This window comes from Pseudophryne corroboree, chromosome 8, assembly GCF_028390025.1.
Source record: "Pseudophryne corroboree isolate aPseCor3 chromosome 8, aPseCor3.hap2, whole genome shotgun sequence".
Lineage (NCBI taxonomy): Eukaryota > Metazoa > Chordata > Amphibia > Anura > Myobatrachidae > Pseudophryne > Pseudophryne corroboree.
Genome location: NC_086451.1, coordinates 350,095,744 through 350,115,380, shown reverse-complemented (window position 1 = coordinate 350,115,380; position 19,637 = coordinate 350,095,744). Strand labels below are relative to the sequence as shown.

The 19,637-nt window shown below is 40.4% G+C and overlaps 1 protein-coding gene and 1 long non-coding RNA gene across 15 annotated transcripts in view; one reads left to right on the top strand and one right to left on the bottom strand.

Annotated features, from left to right (window-relative positions):
• Window positions 1–7,337, top strand: part of LOC134949108 (uncharacterized) — a 174,817-nt gene extending 167,480 nt beyond the window's left edge. Inside the window, exon 4 of the long non-coding RNA XR_010183100.1 lies at window positions 7,250–7,337. This is a non-coding gene — a long non-coding RNA (uncharacterized LOC134949108). The remainder of the gene's footprint in view (window positions 1–7,249) is intronic.
• The window catches only part of MBNL3 (muscleblind like splicing regulator 3), a 173,422-nt gene continuing 160,271 nt past the window's right edge, over window positions 6,487–19,637 (bottom strand). For 10 of the 14 annotated variants that reach the window (XM_063937487.1, XM_063937483.1, XM_063937482.1 and 7 more), the window contains 4 exons: window positions 14,037–14,187; window positions 10,080–10,174; window positions 9,080–9,147; window positions 7,292–7,381 (listed from right to left, as the gene is read on the bottom strand). In XM_063937487.1, the coding sequence (XP_063793557.1) occupies window positions 7,369–7,381; window positions 9,080–9,147; window positions 10,080–10,174; window positions 14,037–14,187 (327 nt within the window). In that variant the 3' untranslated portion in view covers window positions 7,292–7,368. Of the gene's footprint in view, window positions 7,382–9,079; window positions 9,148–10,079; window positions 10,175–14,036; window positions 14,188–19,637 lie in introns of all 14 variants that reach the window. The other 4 variants (XM_063937492.1, XM_063937489.1, XM_063937486.1 and 1 more) reach the window with 4 other exon arrangements.

The window sequence follows — 19,637 nt, the reverse complement described above, 5'->3', positions numbered from 1 at the left end:
AAGGCCAAAGATGCATCCGCTAAATGAATTATCACAACAAAGCACCATCTCACTAGCCTGATTTTGCTGATTCCAGAATCTTACCTTGATAGGACTTATAAATCCCACCAGTATCACATAAGCATAAGTGAGGGCAGCATGTGCCCACCCACACTGACATAGTAGAATGCAATTCCAATTGTCTGTGTTAATGTGTCAATCGTGCATTTGCTTTAAGACATCACATGATCTAGACATCAAAGTCAAAGAAACATATGAACTACATTGCAAATGCATGTTTCAAATCATGTGTATACTTACGGAAAATAAATTAATTCAGAAAACCAAAATATATACTGTGTAACACTTCAAAAACATAGCACAAAACAGGTTAAACTCCACTTACAAAGGAAACTATAATAATCCCATAAAGTTTGCTATCAACATTTCATATACTCTACTAATAAAAAATAATAAAACTTAGTAAGAATTTTTAAAACTCCAGTTTGTTAACTTGTCTTTATGCTAGCATGTTTTATGATGGGCTATACTCAAATACTGGGGCAAGTATAAATCAATTTACAAACTAGAAAAAAAATAACATGGCTGATTATAAAATCATATTTCACATAAAAAAAACACTGTCATTTTTTTGTTTTTGTTTTGTTTTTTTTCCTTTAGTTTCATTCACTCCATCGCATCTATCTACATTATCATTCAGAAGAAAATCTTAACTCCTAAGTTATATATAAAACTTTCCCTCCTAGAGACCCGTTATATCCAAGTTTCAGCATTGTTGCATAATATTTGCATAAGGCTGATAGAAATGGACTAACAGAAAACAACTTTGGATAACAAAAAACACAGGTTTCTTAAAGTACACCAGATACTCCACACAGATGAGGCAGCTACTGAGTATTCAGCCAATCTGCTCACTAGGAAATAGCAACATTACCGAGAAATTAGGCACTTCAGTCATGTCACTGGCTGCTTTCTCATGGTTATTGGTTCAGCTCACAAAATGGCTGCCTAAGGAAGCCATTTTGGTGTTCTGAACCAATAATCATAAGAATGCTGCCCATTAATTCAGTAAGCAGAGGCCTTTACTGTGTGGAGTTGATGGAGACATTCTAGAAGGGTTTATCCCCTACCCACCCCCCCAACACACATAGCACTGTGTCTGAAAATCTGTAAGTCTGTTTAGAGTCACTGGTTTTGTGACTGGAAAGAAAAAGAACATTAAAAAAAACAGGGCATTTAGAGTCTGCCGACACACAATCTGAGCCATGCACAACATGTATTTTATAGTGCTACCTCAAAACTACATTAATTTTCTTTGTTTATTTCAAATGTGTAGATGCATACAGAAATGTAGTCATCTTCTCTCTGTAGATATAACTCATACTTCATATCCAAGTAAAAACTTTTTTTTATATAGAAAGTGACAATACCTTTCCTTTAAGCGGAACAAATTTCCTATAGTTGTTTAAGGGCTTGTACACATGGGCATTAGAAGCATGTTCTCCCCTACAGCATTATGTACTTAATGACTGGGTGCTGAGCACTCTCATAGAACTACATTTGTAGACAATATACATTGTATATATAAATGATATAGACAATATATTCAGGTGGCGGGAGGGGACAATCAAAGAGTCGAGAGCTTCCCAGCTCTGTGTGTGACCGGAAAGGCCCACCAGCCCAGAAGTGCTAGATGGGTAGTCCGGGTGTGTGTGTGTGTGAGAGAGACAGAGAGAGAGAGAGAGAGAGAGAGAGAGAGAGAAAACCTTTTACTTACATTATTTTTTTTCAAACTAAACAAAGTGCGTTTATCAGTCTGTAAGTTCAGTTAAACGCTTCCATTTATGCCCATGTGTACAAGGCCTAGGGGCGGGGTATCCTATTAGCTGCGGTAAATTACCGCAGCTAATGGATCCCTTGGAGTCTAGCCAATTAACACTAACCACTAGCATTTATCGGGGATTAGGCTTTGCATTCTTCAGGCACATGAAGCAGAATCCCTGATAGGTAACCATCAGACACCTGTTTTTCAGTGATAACACATGGGTCCGGGAACTTATCCTGAATCACATGGGTTATCGGCCGAAAACGGGTAATTTACCACACAGTAAAAAAAAAAACAGGCTAGAAAGACAGATTTTGCCATCAGGTAAATTAGCGCCAGCAATTCAATACTGTCCCAAGTCTGAAAGAAAAATGTCAGTGTACAGTTTAATGAAATAAAAGGTTTTTGTCTATTAAAAAAAAACATGTTGCAAATGTTACAAAGGGACCAAGGTGGATACTTTGACCGGCACTTTCAGCTTTGATATGGAAGGTTGCAATTAGAAAATAAATAAATACCGTTCTGCAATATACTGGACTTATTACACATTTGGCAAAAATTTTTAGCATGTTCCCCAATCCTACCCCTACCACACCACAAAGCAAAATGAAATGCTAGTGGTCATTCCACTGGGTACATAGATAATAAATGTACAGAAACAGAGTGGAATGGTGAAAGTGGAATTCAAACATGGTCGCAATAGAACCCTGAACATGTGGGAAACAAACTACTATGCTGCAAAATTCAGTTTGCACAGAAATTGCCCCCAATTTCACTAATCTCTAGTTACAATCTAAGTTACAATCTAAATGAACCAGTTAAAACGTATATGAGGCATACAGGACCTGTATCATTTTTAAAGATGCATCCACTCATAAAAAAGATAAAAATGCCACACAAAAAAAAAGAAAATGTACTTAAAAAAAAAAAGTTAAGTAATAAAATGTGGCTATAAATGTAGATGAGCTGCAACCATCATCAACAAATCAAACTTTTGCATTGATTGACCTAACTTGCACTGACGTCAAGATAACAGGTGATTGGTTTATAATGGGCATAGCCCATTGGGGTGCTAAAATATTATTAAATCAGCCTTACAATACTTAAGAATATGTAAAACCTTAACTGTAGGTACCCGTACATGGCAATTTGAACAAGTGTCCATGGTCTCTGTCATATTTCACCATCTACATTTGTGGCCTGATCTAAAACATTTAACTGTCAACCAGATTTGGCAGGGTCCAATTACAGAGCAGTCAGATGAAGATTGCATATATGATCAGATGCTATCATCATCAAATGGATTTGAAGTCCATCCCAATCAATTTCTGAAAGATCTGAATTAGATATTGACTGGGATAGGAAATCTTATTGGGCACACATGCAGCAATATGCATTGAATCAATCCTGAAGCCACCTAATGAAATCCCAGCATTTGTTGATAACTTTACTGCTCATATATCAATGTTATCTTGAGTACAATAGCTGAAAAAAACCCAAACATTTTGTGTTGGACAATTCAAAGGATCCTAAAACGTTGTTGCTGTAATACACCAATGTCATGAGGATGCCCTCGGGTTAGTTATGTACTCACTTATGTACTGTACCTATCTATACACGCGGTGACACATGCTTTTGAAGCAATAGACATCATCCATGTAGTATAATGCTGGTTTCTTAAGAAGGTGCACTACAGATCTAGCAATGCCCCTCTGTAAAAAGTTAAATTGATTTTACCAAGGAACAGAAATATGTTTTAATTCCAGAAAAGGGGCTTATTTCATAACATAGCACAAAGAGCGATGATCTGTAATCAATAGCCATTTTCAGATTTCATCAGTAATGGGGCCCTTACATCTGGCAAGTATCGGGACCATTAACCCATTTGCCGATCCATGAGTCAGGGAACGGTTGGAATTCCTCGTTTCACCAATTCAAACCAAAAAATGTTTAGGATCAGCATGCAGGATTTTGAGACTGTAGGATATTGCCGATCCACTCACAGATCATCGGTGTCTGCTGAATCTGCAGAACGGGAAATCGTGGCTCAGGAGTATGGCCCACATAAGACTGAAGAAATCTAAACTCTGACTCATTGTTAAGGGCTACAGTATACGTTCGACTGTATTCAATAAGCCCCATTATGCCTGACGTAATTGACTTTGTATTATAGCATAGTTCATGGCTGAAAATTAGAAATGAGTTTAGATTTTCAGTTTGGGAGGGATGCAGTGAATGTAGATTTAGAATAGGAAGCTAAGAGGTCTGTTCACTAAGATGCGAGATCAACGCACATCTTTAACAATCAAACCCTTACGTGTACATTCTATATACATTTCTTCTGGATATTTAAAATATATGTATATATTTATACACAAAAGGATTACAATACGGTGTCAGAATATACAAAATAAAAAGAAATAAACTATTTAGCACTGAAAGTTCCAACATCCTTTAAAATTCATAAAGCCATATACCATGTGAATGCATCAGATCTGGTTCCATCACATTTCTTACTGTTGAGGCACTGGCACGCACTGTGCAAAAATCATTCCAATAATGCGAATAGTTTGCAACAGAAACAAAAACCCTTATCAGTCCACATTTTACGGTAGTTGTGGCAGTATTTTGGAAAACAGGAGCCAAAGTGGTTGGAGCTACACAGTATAAAACTGAGTGCAACTTGTCTAGGTTTATGCAACGCCAGATTCTTAAAGCTATAACATTTGTGATTGCTTTAGGTTTACAATGATTGGCAATGCATGAGTTGCTTGCAGATTTTTGGCAGTACTAGACTGCCTAAGGGCCTCCAGGGTGCATTTAACTACAATTCCCAGAATTCTCTGCTAGCAAAAGCTCATAACATTGTAGATAGATATATGAACTTAAATAAGTTTTTCAACCAGGTCCATACTATTAATATGTACAAAGACAAAAGATACATCCGTAATTTTAGAGGTGTCTGTTATATTAACACCCAAACCATTTTTTTTATTTTTAACAGTCCATGAAGGACTGCCTATTTTGATAAATGTTCCATCTACTCATTTTGGTCACCAGGGTTATATATAAATTATGATAAGTGCTAATGGGTTTGCCCAGATTCTCTACAGCACAAACAAATCCAAAGATCCTCGTTTTTAAGCATTGAGGATATGCATATAACACTGTTCCCGGTAAACAATCTGGAAATTATTGTGTCAAACATTGAATTTGTTAGAAAACATCTTGAAGATTGTGAACAAGTTGCCTTTTTCAAAACTGCTCAGCTGAGATTTTAGTTACATTCACATTCTTGGAGAAATTTGCTGGTAGGAGAGTGACAACTGCCATTTACCCATCATGAGAATTACATTGTGCTACAATAAAATAATTCACATCCCAATTCTTCAGGAACGTCACACTGTGGCACAATAAAACGTTATAGGATGCCAAGTGCTATAGGTAATTTGTAAAATAAAGTAAAAAAAAAAATCTAAGTCTATCAGGCGGCAGTTTTTAAAATGTCTGTACAGGGCTTGTGTTTATGCACAAATAGGAAACATTTATTCTATATCTGGTGAAATTCTATCATCATACTATCATGTATGGTACATGTCTTTCTGCAACCTTTAGTAATACATTGCTTGTAGAGTAGTTTAGTTTCCTTCTATGCTTTCAAGCCATGTATTGATATACTTATGTAGCTTTTTTTAATCTCTGTAGGCCTATGTTAAGCAACCTCATACTCTCCGAGGACGGTATCAGTGATAACATGCAAGCAGTTACTTTACAACAACAGTATGGTTAAAATGATGGGAAACACAGGTTAAAGCACTGATACCTGCATGCAGACCTACGGGCCACCTGTTGCCCATCATTGGTGACGTCCTATCATATAACATAAACCTGATACAAATGGATTAAATGAGAGCACAGTGCATCTGTTTTATAAACTAGAGCAATGATGGGTAATAGGTGAAAGCAGCCAGCTCTGTGTCCCCAACTAAAGTTATTTTCTGCTTTATGACATACAGCAGAGAACAAGACTGGGGGCACTTAAGGAGGTCTGAGTGTAATGTGGGAAGGTCTGAATGGAACATGGTGAGGCCTGAGTCTAATGTGGATAGGTCTGAGTGGAGCATGGTGAGGCCCGAGTTTATTGTGGGAAGGTCTGAGTGGAACATGATGAGGACTGAGTGTAATGTGGGAAGGTCTAAGCGACAGATGGGGAAATCTGAGTGGCATATGGTGTGGTCTGAGTGTAATGTGGGGTGGTGAAAATGGCACATGGGGAGGTCTGAGTGTAATGTGGGAAGCTCTGAGTGGCACATGAATGAATGAAGATCAGAGGGTCTGTGATGGTCTGAGGCCATGTAGGGCATTTTAAGGTAATTGCAGGTCTGAGAAGCATATTTCAGGTATGAGTGCCATAAATAGACATTTTGAGCTGCATCAAATTAGTGAATTTAGGACTGTTTTCTCATTAGTGAAATTAAAGGTAATGAGTGACCCTAAGTAAGGGCAGCCACACGGAGTCCCTTGAAGTGTACTAGGTTGCTCATCCTTGACCTAGAGCAACAACTGGCTGATTATATAAACACAAAGTTGATCAAAGATGGAAACTAAAAACGAAAACAATGTATTTGGTAAGTTGTAAGACGACATGTCCAATACGCAAATTCATCTCAACGTGGTGAACCCTTTATTGCAAAGGCTGGAGAGTCTTATCCTAAAATTACCATAACACACAATGCTCTTAGAGGCTGCAATATTTCCCATGAACTTTACTAGTGGAGGTGCTGTTGCAACTGTGTCTATAATGAGCTTCTCTTGTTCCTGACTTTGGAAAGTGCAACAGTTCATTGTACTGGATAATTCTGTAATTTTTTTTTACAAATTCTATTTTCTTTTTTCTTTCATTTAAGGAGATAAAATTTGGTGTTTTAAATTTCAGAAAACATTCTAAAATCTCATTTATCATAGATAATGTTCTGATAAGTCCCTAAGGTATACTTAGACCTAATTTGAGAACCACTTTGTCCCTGTTTGGCATAATACTAAGAATATGACAAAACAACAATCCAGGTAATAAGTCACAATGGAAAAGATGGTCTTGAGTATACTTATGATAATGGTACACACATAAAAATAAAATTGACTACAATGTAAACAAAAGTTAAGATAACACTTTAAAATTGTGAACCATCAATATTATGCAGTAAAACAAGCATCTGCATTGTGTACACATCTATCATGGTACACACAGAATGATTACATGAGTTAAACGTAAATGTGTTACAAAAGTCTAGTATAGTATCCTAAGTGTATAACTGCTTTGAGAGAGTGATGTTGTTTTTTAATGGTTTTCTTTTTTTTTTTTTTTTTTTTCATAGTGCTGTTTTCAGACATTCCCATAATTTTCTCTTTTTGGTTAATATGTAGACTGCAGCAGGCTTACTGTCGAGTTGGTGGAGGATGCCATAAATGGGTATTTACAGAAAGGCAATGTGTAACTTCCCACGGATAAATTCTGGTACTCCACAATTCTGCTGTTCAAAATTTCAACATGGTCTACTAGAGGGAAGGGGAAAAGAAGAGACAGGGCGTTACCACAGTGAGAACATGCTATTTAGTGAAGAAGAAGAAGTAGAAGAAGAAAAAAGGAAACATTACATATATTTACTGACATGTTTGTGCCCTGCTTATTGAAAACAAACCCACTTCTGCATAATGCCATTTTCTTGGTTCCATTGGCAATGCAAATGCTTGGAATACAATTGTGCCATAGGATTTCATGTGGCAGGTATGAAAGAAAGCCTCAATACCAATTTTTAAGTAAAAAATAAAAATAATATAAACATAGGTTTATTCTAACAAGCATCAGTGGAACCTACCATGTAATATGGGTAGGTTTTCATTTTGTATTCAATTTTGTTAGTGTTTGATTGTCAGCACTGTGGGCCCTAGTTAGAGTGAGACCTAACCCAATTTGTGCCTTTTTATCTACATGTTGCTTTCTTTTATTGTACGAATTTTGGTAATCTGCTTCATTTTTTTTTTTTAGGGGGAGGGGACAGGGCTGTGGGTGTGCAGATGCAGCCAAAGTACAGTAAGGGTGTGATATGGCTGTGCAGACAAGTAGTGTGATTGAAACGGACAGGGGTGCTTGTCTATCTGTGCCTGCAAAATATGAGTGCCAGGCTTACAGATTAGCTCAGCAAAAATGTATTATGTGGTTTGGTCGATTCACACAGAGAATTAGCACTAGTGAAGTCACAGCAGCTTGAAAGACCTCATGACACTGTTGTAATGATTTTGACATTTTCTTCAGCTAATTAATGAAGTATTAATGTAATACTTTACTTTTTTACAAAACTGCAGTAAAATGTATGGATATTACTCAACATTTATTTATTACAGTTTAATTATTATTCATTTTTTAGAGTGATTCCTATTTGGAAATTCTGGTTTTGTTGTGATCATTTAAGGAGATGCTTCACTAATGAAGAATTAAATATATATATATATATATATATCCCATTAAGGGGCTGGCCTATGTTTTACAGTCATATTCCAAGTAGAACGCTATGGATATAATGCACAGTAAAACAGTAAAATTTAATAGAATTTGTGGGATTACTTTCCAGTAATACATCTCTCTAGATCTTAATTTAGTAATAATACACTTTCTGTACAGAATATACAGAAAAAAAAGACTTTATAGTCCAAACATGGGATAGAATTTCTGACAAACACGTGTACACACTTAAAAACTTGGAAATTCAAATATCGAACGCTACAGATTAAATTACAAAAAAAATAAAATAATAATAATCTAATTATACATCTGACAAACTATGTTTAGAAGAATATCTGAAATCTAGTACAGAGGTCTTTTTGTACATGAAAAGCAACACAAAGCAACGTATTATGGAAGCAACACTCTGATAAAAAGCATACAATATAACATGTTGCAACCTTAAAGCCAATCATTGCAATGTTAACAGCAACGCAGCATAAACCTTAAGCTTTTTGTGGGTTTACAATAAATGTTTTTATTTCATTATAGTGCAAATTTATCCTACTTAGTGATCATAAAAATAAGGCCTTGGCTAAGTAAACTTATTACATATATCCCAAAATAATATATGCAAATCAAATGTAAATATTTTCTATAATTTATCGTTAGTTGTACAAGTAGCGACAGGAAATACTTAAAAAAAAAGTATGAAATCAGTTTAGAAGTTAATGTTAAGATGAAAACAAACTTACTGTTCTATTGGTAACATCTGTGATACATACATGCTGTTATTCAGTTCATCTAGTGAAAATTGGGACATCTACAGTGGAAAAGATTTCAAATTAAAATGTTTTTCTGCAGAGAGTACTATTTATGATTGCCTTAAATGGTGGTGAATGGCAGCCAGGTCTGGGACCTAGAAGTCAGGTCCATCTGCTTCCTGGAGAAGGGATTTGGGGCTAATGCAAACAGGCTAGGGCTTTGATTGGCTAAAAAAAAGTGTTACATTCTACCTGCTTAATTAATTTTTTCTTTTTCTGTTTTTACAGGCTCAGTTGGGTCTATTTACTAATGTAGCACTAGTTTTGCTTCTTATGTTTTATCTTTTTAAACTTGGTACCCCGTTTTACCCCTAGTCTATTGCTTGGCAGGGTGCTTCAGTATTGATACTCTACATAGGAAAATATGTTCCAAGTTCAATGCACAATTTCCACAGCAACACAAAACCACACCATACTGTACATAAAATAACAATCTTAGCAAATAGACACCTACTGATTGCATGCAAATCTGTTATTAAGTACATTATAATGTTGCATTTTATGGCCAATGTACAACATATTTTCTTATTTCAATAAGCTAAAGTTATATCATGATTTTTAATCTAGAAAACATTAATAATGCAGTAGTAAATTAATTTAACACTAATATACTGTAGACAGTTATATGACTATAAATCTTTATATAGTTTATATGGTTTTATATTGTTATTATTGCACAAGCGTAAACTATATCCACCTTAGGACGAGTGAGGCTGTACATATTTTCCATTTTTTGAGATGAATAATGGAGTAGTGTATGCTTTATAGACTATTATAACTACACTGAATACGTCCAGTTAATATGTACTGTATACAACACGGAAAAATCACATTTTACTCATCACCCATCTAAATGATGCATAGAAAATGCTCTATTAGAACAGTTTGCCAGGATTTTATATGTGAAATAAAGCTATTTAAAGGGCCAAACCTGATTGGCTGTAGCTGTTGCAGCGAAGGGCACGCTGGTGGCAGGTGTTGTTGCTGCGGACACAGTGGTGGGCGTAGCACCGTGCATCATGGGTACTTTCAAAAGGGAACCATGGAAGCGACATACAGGAGGGTGGCAGGTTAATGGTAACCAGAGCAACACATGGGTTGGAGGAGCGTGGTGGGTATCACAGCAGCAAGCCATGTGACATCACCATGAAGGTTATACCAGGAGCAGCATGCAATCACAGTGCAAAGCAAGACAGCATTATCAAAAGAAAAGAAACAAAACAAAAAAAAGAGAAAAAAGGGAAAAGCTAATTATAATTAAGGAAACGGAAACATTTCAAACAAATACAATTATAAGCACATATATATGATGTGTGTTGTTCCTGCCTGATGCCTAATCAAAACTACAATACAACTACCCTACGGTAACAGCTTCATATACAGATGGAAGTCTTTACTTACTTCTCCAGGGCTGTGGAATGTAGTTTATGGGATATAACATATGTTCTATATAAGGGGCATGAACATCATGGGCTCCCCAGCACTTTTCTAACTGCCGGATGTACTGTAGATTTACAACAGCACAGTGGCCATATAGTCTAACATATGATAAACTATATACTGTTGAGATTTCTACTTTCCCTTCTTTTTTCTGCTGCATTGGTATTCAATAGTCCTGCTGAAGATCTATATTTAGGGGGACATTTACGAAGCAGTCAGTGCGGAGAAGTGAGCCAGTGGAGAAGTTGCCCCATCAACCAATCAGCAGCTCTGTATCATTTTATAGTAAGCAAATTATAGATGTTACTTCAGCGCTGATTGGTTGCCATGGGCAACTTCTCCACTGGCTCACTTCTCTTATAACTGCTTAGTAACTGTCTCCCTACTTAGTATGAAGAAACGAAATATACTAGCTGTTCTCCATGACTGTATCAACCATTAGATTTGGTGGTCCTGAATATTTATATTAAAATAACCCAAAATCATTGTTTCATTCTCTATGTTCCTATTATTGACTGCATGTGGAAATGTTGTACCGGACACTTAAATATGTTAGACCTGATGTCAATTACATGTATATTAGTGGCTTTCTTAATTGAGTCTACTCACACAAAGAGCAAGTGTTTATAAAAGTCAAGTGTAACTGAGGCATACAGTAGGTGTTGGAATAGAGTGGGAGCCAGTCAATGTACTGGGCTGCAGGGTGCCATCTAGGGTTACCACAGGCAGTATGTCTGTAGTCTCTGGACTACAGACTACAGCTCATCTTGGCTGTACCACTTACTCCCACCACACAGCCCTTCTCCTCCTGCCTCCTGGGCCCTACTCCCCCCTGCACCTAGCTCCTAGTTACTCTGGGCTGAGCTCCCCTATTCCCCCTCAGCTCCACTTTTGTTCCTTCTCCCTTCTCCACACTTTGGATCCAACACCCACCCACCTTGCGGTACCACCTAACCCCATTTCACACCGGGTTCAGCTGAAATGTACCCTGTAAGAGGGAAGAGCCAGGTCTCATTACCCACCATGCTTATTCTAAGGGCGGGAGCTATAAGTGAATCCTCCGGATGACTCCATGATAACAGCAACTTGCACACAAACTGTCTAATGACTTTATACATCACATGGGTGGGCTCCTATTATAAGATATAAAGGGGAACACTCCACTATAGAACACTACAATTGTAAGCTTTGCTATACATCACTGATTGCAGTGTAATCGGCTGCTGCATCTGGCTGGCTGTGGCCGCACCCTATCACAGCTCTAGGAAGTCAAGAGAAGTGCTGACATCGACACCATGAAGAGGTTTCTTAGATAGTTGAACAGCTGGGCAAAGTTCCTCTTTAGCGGATACATAAGTGAAGTTAGATTTATGCAACAAGTAGCAAGCATGATTTAGGCACATCTTTGTGTACATCATGCAGACACACAGCAATGCATGTATTTGCTGCAATTGGTGTCAGCCATGTTACTGTACATAGGCGAAGTGGTAACGTACAGCCAGGTTCTACAGGGCTTTGGGCATCTAAGTCCTGGTCAACAGTCTGGAGCCAATAATCTCTCACAGCAGACAGCATTCTTTGTTATCCTGTACTAGTGATATGCGGAAGAGATGTCCAGTTACAGAAACACACATACAGGTGTTCACATATAGGCAGATTTGGTCACTCTCACCATGCTAACTGGCCTCCTCACAGATCAGAATATCATCCAGGCAAAATGTGAGTATCCACAGAGTTGTAAATCTTTTCAGCTGAGAAACCCCATTTGGAACCTGTCTACTCTCTACTCTGCTTCTAATATTACAATGTACTGTATGTGGTTTCCTTTATCTTTAAGTAGAGATAATGGTATGTCCAAACAGTACTTGTTTAAGGCTGAACAGCAGATACACTTTATACACTCATCTCAGGAACTGTATTTCACCTTGACAAGTGGACAATGTTGTTGGAGGTTTAACTGGTCTTAGGGCTCCTTTGTTTGACATGGTCAATAATATTTCTGGTGCATCTGCAGGTGAACAGAGGAGATGCATGCAAAATAATAAAACTATTTCAATGGAGCTCATTGTCAGAACGTGGCACTACAGTATTCCTAGTATACCTGTATGCCGCACAGTTGAGGCAGCCATTTTGTGGACTTGACCAATATTTATGAGCAGACACTCCAAAAATTCCATACAGCTGCTTACAGCACTGAGACCGGTATTGGTTGGTAGCTGCATTTACCTTGTACAGCGACCACCATTTTCTGGACGCACCATCCGATGAATACAGCCGAATCATACTGGTAAATTGGACCCTGCTCCTGTGATTAGTGTGTGAACACTATTTAATTACCGTGATTTTCAGTTGCTAATATTTCATTCATTCATTTACCATTTTTAGTGCCACACTTGCTAATTCAGTTATACCTGTCTAAGTGCAAAAACGGCTCTATATTAATTTATTTTTTTTATATAAAGAAATTATCTATATCAAATTATTTTGATGTGTCTTGAATCTCTACTGCCACGGTTTACTTTTTTTTATATAAGCGCATTATCAAATTCCAGAACCGCCCACATAACCTTCATTAGCTTTCCTATCCAATTACATTCTCTCTGTACATTCCACACATATCCTCACATAGCTTCTCTTTCTTCACTCTCACATCCTCCTGATCCCTGGCCAACATTGCTGTGTGACTATATCATACAGCTCACCAAGAACCTCTGCAATCTGGCTGGACCATTAAGCAATAGGTAGCACCTATCCTTGTGTATCAATGCCTATTTCCTTATAGATTGTAAGCTTGCGAGCAGGGCCTTCCTACCTCTATGTCTGTCTGTTATTAACTTATTACCCAATTTTGTTCTATAACTGTTGTTTCCCATTGTAAAGTACAAGGTAACATATGAAACTGTTAATAATAATTTTCAGTAGTGGTTACATTCATAAACTGACAAAAAGACGTGTCAAAAATCCTCTACATTGCACCACATCACCCAAATATACATCCCCAGTTTTCAAACTCAATGCTAGGAGTAAAAGGCATGTCGTTGATACACTACAGAGTATGATCAATCCTACAGCACTACCACTTATTATTCATTTTATCAATGTTTTCATGAATCAGGCTAGATATATTCAATAATTTTGACAGGAGTAATGCTGTATTGGGCACCCAGTGCTTCTCCAAATGTTAGGGAACGTTGGGGTAGATGTACAGTACTAAACCTTGGAGATAGAGTACCAACCAATCAGCTCCTGTCATTTTTCAAACACAGCCTGTAACATGGCAGTCAGAAGCTGATTGGCTGGTATTTTATCTCTCTCTAAGGTACATCTGCCCCTACTCTTAGCATGTACTTCCCTATTCAGGCATGGCATGCTGGGAGTTCCCAAACAGCTGGGCAGCCACCGGTAGCCTAAGCATGATGTTTAGGTTTTCTCATGAAATGTTTCTTACTTGTCGGGATAAATGCAGGTTGCTGTAACTGCATATTTGCTAGAGCCTGTTGGTAGTGGAAAACATTGGGGTTAAACACCGTGGTGGCCCCATTGCTTTTTTCAAGTGCTGGCCTCTTTGGTAAAGGTTGAAGTGCTCCAGGCTGCAGTGCCTGTGAATGAGGAAGGAATTAGATGCAATAAACTATAGATGAGAAAGAGACACATCCTGCATGCGTTATACAAAGTCTGATTCACAAAGTCACCCGACACTATCATTTGTCAAAGACAGGAATAAAATTAGGTCACAGGTAAAACTAAGAGAATTGACACACAAATCACACAATGTCTGAGGAACAGGGCAAAACAGGGACACACGTGGAAAAACACAAGGAGTTTTGGAAAGCAGATTACACATTAGAGAAGATTGTAGATTGGTTAACTACAACAAGTATTTGTGGGCAACAGGATATTGTAAGTATTGTAATATTATCTAAGTCTCTTCTTTAAAGGTACTGATTATTCCCTTGAATCATCAATGTATGTTGCACACAATAAGAAATAATTGTCCAAAGAATAGATTCTCTAAACTAATACAAGCTGATGGAAGATTTATCCATTATTTGTTTTATGCAGCTGATTACAGAGCAGAGGTGTATCTAGGGGACCAGGTGCCCCTGGCAAAGTAAGGGACTGATGCCCCCGCCCCCCCCCCCCCATATTTGAAATAGGGAAGGTGCATGTGCAAAAAAAGGGACATGATCTTGTGGGAAAGGGGCATGACCACACAATAGTACTCCCAATTCAAATTATGCTACATAGTAGTACCCCTTATACATATCATGTCACATACTAGTGCCCCTTACACATCATGCCCACACAGTAATCCTTGTCACACTGTGTAGAAATCAGCAGTGCCTGGCGCGGCCAAGGAGGGGCACTGTCCAGCGATGCCACCCGCAGTCAGGGGATATAATCAAATATTAATGGCAGTGAAAAGGTATCTCTGCGCACTACCTAGTAGTGGTGATGTAGTGATATATTAAGAATAGCATTCTAGTAGGTTATTTTGAGTTTCTACACTGTGGTGCATTGTGGTGCCGAACACCGGCGCCAGCTCTTGGCTGCTGTGCGAACCATCAGCCCAGGCACTGCCACTACTAATTGATTCCACTCCCTGGCCAAGGGTGGCACCACCAGGCAGTGCCCCCTCCTCGGCCAGTGCACCTGGTGAGTGCCATCCTGGCCAATGGGTAGATAACCTCCTCTCCCCAGCACATAGCCATAGTCCCCACCCCCTCCCAGCACATAGAAGTAGTCCCCATCCCGCTCCCAGCACATAGCTGTAGTCTCCATTCTCCTCCCAGCAAATAGCAATAGTCCCCTTCCTCCTCCCTGCACATAGCCTTGGTCTGCCTCCTCCCTGCACATAGCCATGGTCTCCCCCCTCCCTGCACATAGCCATGGTCTCCCCCCTCCCTGCACATAACCATTGTCTCCCCCTCCCCGCACATAGCCATGGTCTCCCCCTCCCTGCACATAGCCATGGTCTCCCCCCTCCCTGCACATAGCCATGGTCTCCCCCCTCCCTGCATATAGTCCTCTCCCCTTCCAGCACAGAGTCGTTGTCCCCCTGAATATAGTCCTCTCCCCTCCCAGTACATAGTCTCCCCCCTCCCTGCATATAGTCCTGTCTCCTCCCAGCACAGAGTCGTTGTCCCCACTCCCTGCATATAGTCCTCTCCCCTCCCAGTACATAGTCTCCCCCCTCCCTTCATATAGTCCTCTCCCCTCCCAGCACAGAGTCTCCCCCCTGCCTGCATATAGTCCTCTCCCCTTCCAGCACAGAGTCGTCCCCCCCCCCTTTCCCCTGCATATAGTCCTTTCCCCTCCCTGCATATACAGTAGTCCTCCCTCCTCAAAGCACATATCAATTACTATGTTGCAGTACCCAGTGTGATGAGCTGGGCATCGCCTGGGCTGGAGGATGGCACAGTAGGCAGGAACACCCCACTTCGTGAACTAAGTGAAAGTAAACTACAGCTCCCAGCAACCCTTGCTGCCAGGAGCTCCCGACAGCAAGGGCTGCTGGGAACTGTAGTTTACTTTTACGTTCTTCACTAGTGCATTGCGGTGCCGAACACCGGCGCCTGTTCCTGCCTACTGTGAGATCCTCCAGCCCAGGTGATGCCACTACTAAGTGATTCCACCCATTGGCCAAGGGTAGCATTGCCAGGCGGCGCCCCCTCCTCGGCTGGCGCCCCTGGCGAGTGCCATCCTGGCCAATGGCTAGATACGCCCCTGTTACAGAGTACCCATTACCTACACACAGCACCGGCAGCAATTTTCAGAATTCAGCGTATGAATTCACTGGGAAACAAGAACACTGGTGGCATTAGCATCTAGTGACGTGATAGGCTGCAGTCACATGTCTGTATTGTACATTGCTATGTAGATACTGCCCTGGGCCCAGGTACGTTTCAGGGGGTGTGGCCTATTCAAAGGAGGCATGGGCCATGCACTCAGTGGTGCCGAGAGGCAGGGTTAGAGGGTACAAATTACCCGGGCCCGGCCTGCTGGAGGAGCCCCGGGTCACTAACCCCCTCCCCCCCAGATACCTGTACTGTGGCGTCATCTTCCCGGTGATATCGTCGGGAAGATGGTGCTGCACATAGAAAGCAAAGACTCATCTTTTCTCTCTAGTGGCTGGCATCATCTTTCCAAATCTCACTGAGAAGATGGCAGTGGCTAGGGAAGAGGGACCCACTTTCAGATCAAGTAAGGTAGGAAGTGGGTGCCCTCCCCCTCTCCCCCTATGGTAAAACGGTGCCCCCCTTGTAAGTGGCCCAGCAATTATTTTAGTATTCACAAATTTTTAAACACGGCTTATTAAGTGGACATAACCACACCCACTTAATAAGCCACACCCCCAATCATTTACCGGGGCCCGGCGTGGCTCTCAACGGTCCTGCATGCACCCTTAGAAAAAATACAGATTTTTTTTTATTTTAAGTGCCTCCCTGGCCACACTGCAACCCAGCACACAACAGCGTGTGCTGGGCTGAAGAGAAGAGCTGCAGCTGCCAGGTAAGAAGGGGCCTGGGACCCCCCCTGGGGGCGCCTCCATCAGACCTGGGCAATTTGGCACCACTGGCTATATGTGGTACACTTAGGATCATCTCAATTAAAGGTGAGGACCTGTACCAGCCTTGCGGGATATTGCTGGTAGAAAACATTGATTCTTTTTGCTTTGGTGTTTTCTGTATTGTAATACCTGGAAGTGGACACATTAAGCACATAGGGGGTCATTCCGAGTTGATCGCTAGCTGCCGTTGTTCGCAGCGTAGCGATCAGGCTAAAAAATCTGCATTTCTGCGCATGCGTACGGGCCGCAGTGCGCACACGCGAAGTACTTTCACAAAAAACTATGCAGTTTTACACAAGGTTGAGCGACGCTTTTCAGTCGCTCTGCTGATCGGTGAGTGATTGACAGGAAGTGGGTGTTTCTGGGTGGTAACTGACTGTTTTCCGGGAATGTGCTAAAAAACGCAGGCGTGTCAGGTAAAAACGCAGGCGTGCCTGGGGAAACGGGGGAGTGGCTGGCTGAACGCAGGGCATGTTTGTGACGTCAAAGCAGGAACTGAACAGACTGAAGTGATCGTAAGGAAGGAGTAGGTCTGGAGCTACTCTGAAACTGCTTGAAAAAATTTCAGCACTGTTCTGCTAAGCTTTCGTTCGCACTTCTGCTAAGCTAAGATACACTCCCAGAGGGCGGCGGCCTAGCGTTTGCACTGCTGCTAAAAGCAGCTAGCGAGCGATCAACTCGGAATGAGGGCCATAGTACAAGGCTCCTGTCTACTTGAATCTGGTCTTTATGTACTAATCTTAACAAAACAAATTTTAATTCAATTAATTAATTTAATCCTTATTGCCACAAAATTGTCTTAGCGGATCTAGTCATTGTAGGAGATTTACTAACAAAGGGGGTTATTCAGGTTTGTTAGCAAACCAAAAAAGTTAGCAACTGGGCAAAACCATGCTGCACTGCTGGTGGGGCAGATGTAACATGTGCAGAGAGAGTTAGATTTGGGTGGGGTGTGTTCAAACTGAAATCTTAATTGCAGTGTAAAAATAAAGCAGCCAGTATTTACCGTGCACAGAAACAATATATCCCACCCAAATCTAACTCTCTCTGCAGATGGTACATCTGCCACACCTGCAGTGCACATGGTTTTTGCCCAGTTGCTAACTTTTTTGGTTTGCTAACCAACCTGAATATCCTCCAAAGTGCAAAATCGCAAATGCGCAGTACCTTGCAGCATCTAAATTGATATTGCTTTCATCGCGGTAACTTATTTTAGATTAAAGCTTATTTCTGATTGAGTTGCTGTAGGTTGTGAATTTGGTAACACATGGCTGGCAATAAGAGATGGTTGTACTTAAGAAAGTGTTATTGAGGAGTGTCATCACACCAAAGATGGGGCTGTTCCAAATATCTACTGCAACACCATCTCAGGTCAGTTCTACAGCCCACTTGGCAGCAGCAGCCACAATCTACGTGAACATGGCGATCAAGTGTCATGGCAGTGTCCAGTAGTGAAACCTACCAGTCACACAGGGACTATGAGCTGGTACATGACCACAATGATTGATTAATGCAAACGGAGATGGAACCCCATGGCTGACAGCAGCTGAAGGTCTTAAGATTTTACAACGATTAGTTCATGTCTTCACCTTTCGCTGTTTCTTATCATTAATCTGTATTCCACTGGTGGTACCGGGTATCAGTTGATTTACAGACGGACAACAATACCCATGGTCATAATCCCGACAGCCATTGACTGACAGTCAAAATACTGACACGGTCAAAATACCAACATTCATTATACCGACATGTTCAAAATGCAGACATAGTAAGAAATTGAATACCAACATTTGAAATGCTGACATGTCAAAATGCTGACATGCTTTTTTAAGGATTTTTTGCCCCAAAACAGACTTGTTGATACTTTACCATCTCAGTGAATCTGGAGGGGGAATATAATGAAGCATGGCGAGCAAAACGAGTCATGCAAGGGGACGCGGTACACTTAGACCAGGCATGTCCAAACTGCGGCCCTCCAAATGTTTAGAAACTACACATCCTAGCATGCCCGACACAGGTTTAGCATTCTCTGACAGCAAAACTGTGTCAGGGCATGCTGGGATATGTAGTTTCACAACAGCTGGAGGGCCGCAGTTTGGACATGCCTGACTTAGATGGTGTCCATGTCGACCTATGTTGACATTGACACAAAAAAAAAGAGAAAAACTCATGTCGGTATTTTGACATGCCTGCATTTCAAATGTCGAAATTCCGACTATGTCGGTATTTCAAACATGTCGGCATAATGAATGTCGGTATTTTGACTAGGTCAATGGCTGTTGGGATTATGGCCGTCGGTATTGTGTCCGTTAGTAAATCATACTGAACCCGTGGTACCTGCACAGAAATGCCACTAACCATTAGCTGCTTTACTGTTGGTGGGTGATGATGCTGCTGCCTTACAGTAGCCATGCACTCTCCCCAATAGCAGCTTCAACTGTTATTCAGTCATCTTTTGTATTGTGTTCCTCGCACCTC